Below are 8947 nucleotides of genomic sequence, written 5' to 3' on the forward strand. Positions count from 1 at the left end.
TGGTGTTGAAGGGGCCAGCCTGGGGGGTGGGATGGGATGGGTAGAAGTGGTGGCAGCAGAAGGAAGGAAAGCTGGGGGGAGTGGGGGGTAGGGAAGACGCATGGCAGCGAGCAGGTGGTCATGCATAAAATGCAGCGACAGCTGGGCAGGAGTGTGGGGCCGATGCCCCAGGGCCAGGACTGGTGGGGACCGAGGTGGGGCGGCAGAAGTGCAGGGCTCAGCATGGCAGGGGCTGTATGGAGCTGGGCCAGGCTGCACCAGCAGGGAGAAGGGGGAGTTACCTCAGCTCCATAGAGCTCCTGCCAGCCCTCCTGCCACCCTGCCCTGGGCCCCCACCAACCCTGACCCTGGGGCATTGGCATGGGCCCTGTGCTCCTACCCAGCTGTCACTACATTCATGCCTGCACACCTGCTTGCTGCCACACAGCTTGCCGCTGCTGCTGCTACCACCATTTCCCCACTTTCCTGCCCGCCACTGCTGCTGTTACCACCATTTCCCCACTTTCCCACCCACCACTGCCGCTTCTCCCCCACCCCACTGGCTGCTCCCACACCACGTGGTTCAAAGCTGCATCGACAGGCCACAGGACTCAGCAGGAGCCAAGAATCACAGCCCCAGTGATTCTCTGCTGGCTCTGTGTAGTGTTGGCCAGGCCGGGCCAGCCCCTGGTGCATGCTGCAGTCTTGGCTGTGCAGCTGGGAACTGCATGATGCCGGAGTGGCGGGCAGGCAGGGGGCGACGGGGAAGTGGCAGCTGTGGGCTGGAAAGTAGGGAAGTGGCAAAAGGGCAGTGATGGCAAATGGGAGGGGGAAGTGGCAGTGAGCAGGAGCTTGGGGCCCATGCCAGTGCCCCAGGGCCAGGAGCAGCAGGAGCGCAGAGCCCGTGCTGGCAGGGGCTCCACGTGCCATGGCGGGGGCTGTGGGCAATGAGGGAAGGGGGTCGGTGTGTGTGTGGGCATGTTTGTAGGGTGAATCCCACACACACCCCACCATACACATGTACCTATACCCCCCCCTCGCACTGCCATACTCTCCCCCCCAGCCACTGTCCCCCTCCACACACGCTACAACCCTTCTCAGCCACTCTCCCCTCCACATACAGCCCCCCAGAAACCCCATACTTACCCACACTCCACATATCCACACACATACCCACATGCTCCCACACCCTCCTCTACACCCCACATTACCACACACCCACAGCCCCCCACAAATCTATGCCCCCCATAATATACAAGAGTAAGACTTCATTTTAAGCTATTATACAATCACCTCTATGAACACCACACAAATGCATGTAAATCAGGACAAAAATAGTTTTTGAAATCAAATTAATTAATGTTGTGGTAGATGTTTGATTTTTTTTTTTTAATTTTTTTTAGCATATAATTTGTTATTTTTCTGGTTCCAAGATGGCAAACCCCCTGGCTGAAAGGAGTACTTCCAGGGACAAGGGGAGGGACTACTGGTGGCAAAGGTTAGGGATTAGGGGGTGTGACTTCCCATCCCAAAATGGTGACCAGGGGGTGGGGCTACCCATGCATCTTTCGACAGCTTGCCAAAACTTGTTCAGCGGCCCTCCAGCCAAAATCATTGCCTGCCACTGCTCTAGGTACTCAAGAGTCCTCTGTTGCATTAAATGGAGAGCAGCTTTGGGGGAGTGAGTCATTTGGAATCCACAGGCAGTGTAGCAAAATATAAATAAATGTGATCCCTCTCATTTTAACTCATTTTGCATGATATTTTGCCATGTACTCATGGATGATGATTATTTCTTATAGACCTTTTTTTTTAATTAAGGTCATCCTCTCCAAACAACACCAACCCATTTGGATCAACGTTTTGCTTTGGACTGCAGCGAATGATTTTTGAGGTTAGGAAAACATTCATCTTCATTTGGGCAGCAGAAAATGGTGTGGTGTTTGCTTCTTTTTCCTTTTAATGCACTCTTTCTGCTTTTCCACACTGCAAAAGCTAGCATTCAAGAATGGTTATATTATCCAGGAGCTTAAGAGAAGTGAGATCCCCAGATCTGAATCTTTTTTTCATGTGCCAGAACTGGTATTTCTAGCTTGTCATCAGAGACTCGTACTATTAGGAGACATGCTTACTGATTTTTCTAAATACTTGTGGATGGATGGGAGGATTGTTTGTGTTATGACAACCACTGAAGCCTGAAAGTATAGAAATAAATATATATATAATTTTTGAATTCCAGCTGTTCTATTTTTTTTAATGTTCTTTTATTATTGTGAGGTATGCAGGTTGTAGCCATATTGGTCTATAGGAAAAGGCAATCAGGACTCATAGTAGAAAGGGTGTCTTTTATTAGACCAACAAGATTTTTGAAAAAATCTTGTTGGTCTAATAAAAGATATCCTTTCTACTACAAGTCCTTTTTGCCTTTATTGTTTTATTATTTATTTCAGGGAAATTATTTCACTGCTAGTTTTTCTGAAATCCCCTTTGAGATGTGTGACATTTTTTTAAAGCAAAACTTCTGTTTTTCCCTGCCACCCTTTTGCAGGTGATGCAAAATAATCACATAGCATCTGTTACTCTGTATGGCCCTGCCAGGCCCACCAGCCAGTTGAGACCTTCGGACCTTCCCCAGTGAGCATCCCCTTCAAAACCCACTAATCTAAATGCTACAAAATTAGTACAGTGTGCCTTGATTTGCTGCCACTTATAATATGGAAAGCACGGTATGATTTTTTTCCAAAAACAACCTTCCCACCAATGCATGGTGTGGAGGAGAAATTCTCTCAACCCTTCATCATGAGGAATGGAACTAGTGGTGGACGAATGCAGTTAGGTGCCTGCGTCATCATCTTATTCCTCTTGGTTGTCCTCACCCTGTGCAGCACAGGCATGAAGAGACTCTGTATCCTTCCTGAACTGGCAGAAGAGAGAGGTGGAAGAGGAGGCACATAATTGACCGCAAGAGTTAGAAGCACAAACTTTCTGAGCCTTGGAGCATCTGGAAGCAGATACTGATTTTAGTCTGTGTTTATGTTACTGTATTGATGTGGTGGTCACACTTTAAGAAAACAAGTATGTATACAATATATATAAACAAATCGGTATATCTGTGACTAAGGACATTGTACCAAGTGTGACAAAGGTGTATATATGTCCATGATTTCAGGCACCACATCTTTGTATAACTTTAAAACAAGCAAGTAGCATGTGCAGAATACTTGGTTGTAACATTTGCACTACATACACTTTAATTACTTGATAAATGTTTATCTTCACTGAGGAGCATCTGTGTATGACGTGAGTGGGGTGTAATGGTTATTTAATGTACACTGCACAAAGCTTATTTATACTGTGGATCAAATAATCCACCTTCCTGCACTAATACTTGACATGCTGAAACATTTGTTTTCTTGCCATGCCTGGTTTACTAAATTTTTTTTTCATGTGCAGTTTTCTTTAAAAAAATGTCTGGAAGAGAAGGGTATTCCTATGAATGGAAATGTTTTACTTTAAGGGGTTTGATACCATTTTTTTCTTTATGCTGAAATATTAAAAAAAAATAAGTTGCCTCATTTATGTTTGCTCCAAACTCCTTCTCTCCCCTCCTTTTTCCTTGGGGAATTTGTCATGTGTATATATAGTATATTGAAAAATAATTCCCCTGCTCCTTCAATACCAAGAAACCTTTTTCCATAATGTCTGATGTATAATTTTTATTTAATGCCAAAGGTTTAGCCAAAGACATCCTCACTGTAGGTTCACCATTTCTGTACATATACTCTAACTGCACACCCTGCCCCCAGGTAACCAGATAGATGTTTTTTTTCTAGTCGGGAGATGCTGCTCGCTGCGTGTTATCTGAAGTGGATACTTTGGATTTCTAGTTATTTTACCTGTCTTATCTGGGTAGAATAGATGGTCTGTCTTTGCAATATTAACCCTTTTTAAAAAATGGAAAAGAGAAATGTATAATTTTATCCCATTTTTAATATTTTGGTGTAGCAACTTGTGATACATAGACAATGATTTTGTGAGTTTTACTATGTGTGTACAGATTCTGTAAATATGACATTTTTGTAATTCTAACTCCATGTACAGTGTAATCCTGTATAGTTTATCAATGAGTGAGAGAGAACATTTTATTTCCTATCTCATGTTTTGGATCCTGGACCAGTAGCAGGGATACATGTGTTGTGTGTACAATACTCTTTTGCCATTTAGTCTTCCTGTATACTGTGATATTCTAGACTGTTTTAATTAAAACAAAAATGTCCCATTGGGAATCTAACTTAATTGATAAGGAAAAAGTTACTGTTTACCTTTATTCCTAGGTGTTACTCCTGTTGAATTCCTGTTCAGTCTGTGTGGTTTCCTGTGATCATTGCTTGCTAAGGAAATTCTATGCCTCAATCTATTTCTTTATATCCTTTATAATTTTAATCTTGTTTTACATAACCCTCCTGCAAATGTAAATGGAATACATAATGAGCATGTATACTGAAAGGCAAATAAAATGAAACTCAGTTACTGTTTTGCGCTAAATACAGTTGCTGGGTGTTTTTTGTAATAAAGTTGTAAATTTGTTTTATTTATTTCATATCAGTCATTTTATATGTACAGCATAACTGCCATCTGACAGGTCATATTGCCAGTATTTTTGTTCTAACAGTCAGAACAGCACATCTCTTAATAGACATGTAAATACAAAACATCCAATCTGTTTTATAACAGGTATTTGTATGCATAGCATAAACACTTGCATTTCATCTTGTAACAATGCTCTGAGCTAAGAAAAAATTACTTTGAAGCCCTGTAATAAAGAGCCTTCTATGTGTTTGGATATTTTTTTAAAAAAGAAAAAGCAATCTTTGGCATTTGTGGCAGTGGTTCTCAACTTCTGAGACTCAAGGTACCTCTCAGAAATTGTCAGGTTTTAGCTTTTACTATGGAAAGAATAATAAGGGAATTCTTATGTTGTAAATAACTCAAAAAGACCACAACAGACCAGAATGTTTTTGATATTATGGCTTTCTAATTGAATTTTTTTTATTTATCTTATGAAGTGCGTAGGTGTTTGTACACCTAATGGTATTATGACACCCTGGTTAAGAATCACTGATTCATAGACTTCAAAGTTTTTCTGCAATACATGAAGTTAGAAAGATATACACACAGTACTGAATGCAGCCTCTTTGTCTGTTGCCCCTGTCCTCAAGCTGGGATTACAAGAAAGTACTTAAAACATGCTTAAAATCAGTGTGCATGTATATTCTTGGACCTCTAAATAAAAAACTTAGTCAAGTGGCCTCCAGGATAAAGGAAGGATTTATACATAAGATTCTGGGCTCATTTCTCTCTAGTAGTGGCTTGGAAATGGCATTTGAATTAATATACTTCCCTTTGGAATGGGTTAATTTCAGAATTCCATTACCATGTGGTGTGTTTATAGAACATTTTAAAGTCTTTGAATGAATTTGTGTCACCCATTCTTGTATGTTACTATGAATAGCAGTAAAACTGTATTGCTTGCTATGAAAGCTTTCTTTACTAAATCGCTTGGAAAACTGACATTTGTTAAAGACTCCAGTTTAAAAGCACGGGGGGGGGAAACCCACTTATCTACAGAAATAGTACACAGGAGCTATTGCTATGTAAATCTCCTGAACCAGTGACTATTGATTTGGAGAAAGGGGACATAACTAAGCCTAAGAGCAGGGGTTGGGAATTATTTGAACTGATGGGCCACGTGGGGAAGTTTTGGTGATCTGTTGTTGGCTGGGTCAGCACCCCCTACCTCCACTGCCCCAGTCCTGCAACAGCTCACCCTAAATGGTTCTGCCATGGGCCCTGGCCTCACATTGTCACCACCTGGTAATCCCAGGGTCTCCATGTAGACTAGTCAGCAACCCTTGTGGGCAGGGTTAGCTTGGCTGGGATGAGGCTGTGGACAGGAGGAGAACAGTACCTGGGAGCAGTATGGGTGGGCAGGGGCTGGGGCTGGGATTGTGGGGTGCATACCAGCCTTTGGCTTCTTCACTATTCCTTCCATCCAGAAACAGCACACAGACACATCAACTGCAGGTGCTTCCTCAACCCAAAAGCTGGCATCCCAAGCAGCTAAGCTGAGGTCACTTGGAGCCTCACAACTCCACTGCAGCCAGCAAGGTGCAGGCCTGTCATGGATGTGATGGGTCTGGGCCTTCCTTAGCCAGGACTGTGTGCATGCATGTGGTAGCTGGAGGTTATGACACCTCCTACCCACCTTTCACCAGGAGGATCCTTGCCAGCAGTCCCACCAGGCCTCCCTCACCCTGGCAGAGTGCAGTTTTACTGGTTATGGCCAAGTCCTTGGGCCTCTTCCTTCCCCATAGCCCCAGCCCATACCTCTAACTTTGTCCTGGCATGGAAGCTCAGCAGGGACATGTTCTCCTGCTGGCTGCTGATGCAGTTACTGCCCCTCTAGCTCAGAGAGGGGGGCATTAACTGGTTTTAAAACAACAGAAATAGGTGCAGATGGAGTGAGGAGAGTGGCACTCACTCTGTCTGCAGGTGGAGCTTGGGGAACCCCAGCAGTGGGAGATTCACCTTCAGGAACAGCTGCTCCACCAAACCAGAATCCAGGCAGATGTGGTGAGTTGTCACAACATCCCCAGCAATGCTGAACACCCTCTCACTCAGAACATGGGTCAAGGGGCAGGACAGGTGTTCCTGGGCAACCATGGCTGTGCCTTGACCAGTAGGCCAAGGGGTTACAGTCCAGCAGCTTCACATCCTTGACAAGATAAGACTTGGCACTACCTGCCCGAGGCTGGGGTCTGGACCCCAACATTGAAGCCATGCCCTTGGTACACATTGCAGTGGCTGGCATGAAGGAGACTGGCTGGTTCTGGTGATGGGAGTGCTGGCATAAGAAAGCGGATCCCCCTCTTCCACATCCCCTCGCCTCTGTCCTTCTGCCTCTCTGACTTGACCAGCACCTGCATCCAGTGATCGAGGGTTTTGGTGCTGCCAGTACGCGTGCTCCCCTTCACCATCAGGTCGCACGTGCCTGCCAGCATGTGGACCGTACTGGACTGCAAGGGATCCAGCCATCTGATTCCCTCCTTCAGCCGGCTCACCAGTTCATGCATGTCTGGTGACAGCAGCTTGCCCCAGCCAGGAACATCAATTCCCTGGAACTTCTCCATTTGATTCTCAAGTTCCCTCACCACGAGGGCATGGCCAGCGCTGAAGGTCTCGGTGGTCTTGAGGAAGGCCTTGAGGACCACCAAGATCTGGGAGATGGTATCCCACTCAGCTTTGTTAAGGGGACCACTGATCCCAATCTTCCTGAGCAAGGCCATCTCATGGATGACCTGTTGCTGCTCCACCAGCCTCTCGAGAATCAAGTATGGGGAGTTCTAATGAGTCTCCACATCCTGCATGATTTTTGTGCCTGCAGGATGCTCAGTTCTGCCTTTCTCTCCTGCAGCATCTTGCCCCCCTTGATGCTGCAGTGGAAGAAGCCTACCACCTTCATGCATTTTGAATTCATCTGGGTGGTAGTGATGGCGCCATCACTGGCAGCCCCATCCCCCTCCAAGGCATCCCTGACTGTGAGGTGCAGCTTGTGTGCCACACAGTGGATGCCAACAAAGCTGGCATCATGTACGGTCTTAACCATACTGGCCTCGTTGTTGGTGACCATGAACCTGTGGGTAACATCACCCTGCCCAATGAGCCACCCCTGCACCATGCAGTTCATGACCACCATGATTTCCCTTGCCGTGTGGGACTCATCCATCACCTTGGCCTGAAATAGAGCCCACTGGTGGCCTGACTGATCGCCCCAGTGCCCTGTGAGGGAGAGGTAGACATGCTCTCCACCCTGGTTGCTCCAGATGTTGGAGGTGAAGTGCAAGGCTACTTGCAGTCCTGCCTTGTGCAGTTCCTCCTTCAAGTACTCTCTGCATGCCTCGTACAGGGAGGGCACCACTGTCCTGCTAATGGTGGCACGTGAGGGCACTTGGTAGGATAGGACCATGAGCCACCTGAACCCTGGGTGCTCAACTGAGAAGGGCTGGCCATCCAGAGCAAGCATGCTCTGGGTGATCTTGCTCACCCTTGCAATGTGCCCACCTTTGTCTGCGGCTTTCCCCTACTGCTCCAGGGTGGCCTGCTTCTGCTTTGGAGGGATGGGGGCTTTGGAGTGGATGGGGGACTTCCCTTTGGGCATGCTCCCACTGATGCCAGGCTGAGGAGGAAGAAGGGCAAGGGGATGCTGCCGCCTAAGATGCAGTAGCATTGCCATGGTGGTGAAGTGTTTCACCTTCTTGCCCCGGCTGATCCGCCTTCAGCAGTGCTGGCGGATAGCATACTTGGGATCATCTGCCATCTCAAAATTCTCCCACACTACACTACTCCCCTGCTTCTGGGATGAGGGTGGAGATCCTGCCTTATCTCCCTTCTCAGGAGACGGACACAACAACAGGATGAGCTGACTCAGCTGAGCCACTTACCTCCACAACCTCCTCTGAGGACAAGGAGACCTGGATCTAGGGGAACTATGAGGGGCGTGGAGCACAAATTCAGATTCCCCCTTGGTCCCCAGAAATTCTTTAGCTAGGGCTTTCAGGTCCCCTGGTTCCAGACCCAGCTCCTCCTCTGACAGTGGGAAGCTCACGCTGGGAGATCAAATTGGGATGGAAGAGGAGACTGTCATTCTGCTGCTGGTGCCTATTTCTGGAGTTAAGGGAGGTGGTAAAGGTACTGCTCCCTAGTGCGGGATGAAACGGCACTGTTCTGTTTTGACTTGCATTTCGACGTTTCGATAGAACAGCATTTTGTTTTGAATTTCATTCAGATTTGAAACCTCTGTTCTGTTTCGTTTCATCGAAACAGTAATGCTGTTTTGACACTGTTTCGATGTTTTGCCTGTAGGCTATAATGGGGAAGCTCGAAACAGCCTCTTTCATCTGGCAGGCAG

At 46.5% G+C, this 8947-nt stretch overlaps 1 protein-coding gene across 4 annotated transcripts in view; it reads left to right on the top strand.

Annotated features, from left to right (window-relative positions):
- The window catches only part of CUNH16orf70 (chromosome unknown C16orf70 homolog), a 71857-nt gene extending 67065 nt beyond the window's left edge, over positions 1-4792 (top strand). For 2 of the 4 annotated variants that reach the window (XM_025198423.1, XM_025198424.1), the window contains 2 exons: positions 1801-1873; positions 2528-4789. In XM_025198423.1, coding sequence (XP_025054208.1) covers positions 1801-1873; positions 2528-2617 — 163 coding nt within the window. In that variant the 3' untranslated portion in view covers positions 2618-4789. Of the gene's footprint in view, positions 1-1800; positions 1874-2527 lie in introns of all 4 variants that reach the window. The other 2 variants (XM_025198426.1, XM_025198425.1) reach the window with 2 other exon arrangements.
- The last annotated feature ends 4155 nt before the right edge of the window (positions 4793-8947 follow it).

Source organism: Alligator sinensis, unplaced genomic scaffold (genome assembly GCF_000455745.1).
Source record: "Alligator sinensis unplaced genomic scaffold, ASM45574v1 scaffold97_1, whole genome shotgun sequence".
In the NCBI taxonomy this organism is placed as follows: Eukaryota; Metazoa; Chordata; order Crocodylia; family Alligatoridae; genus Alligator; species Alligator sinensis.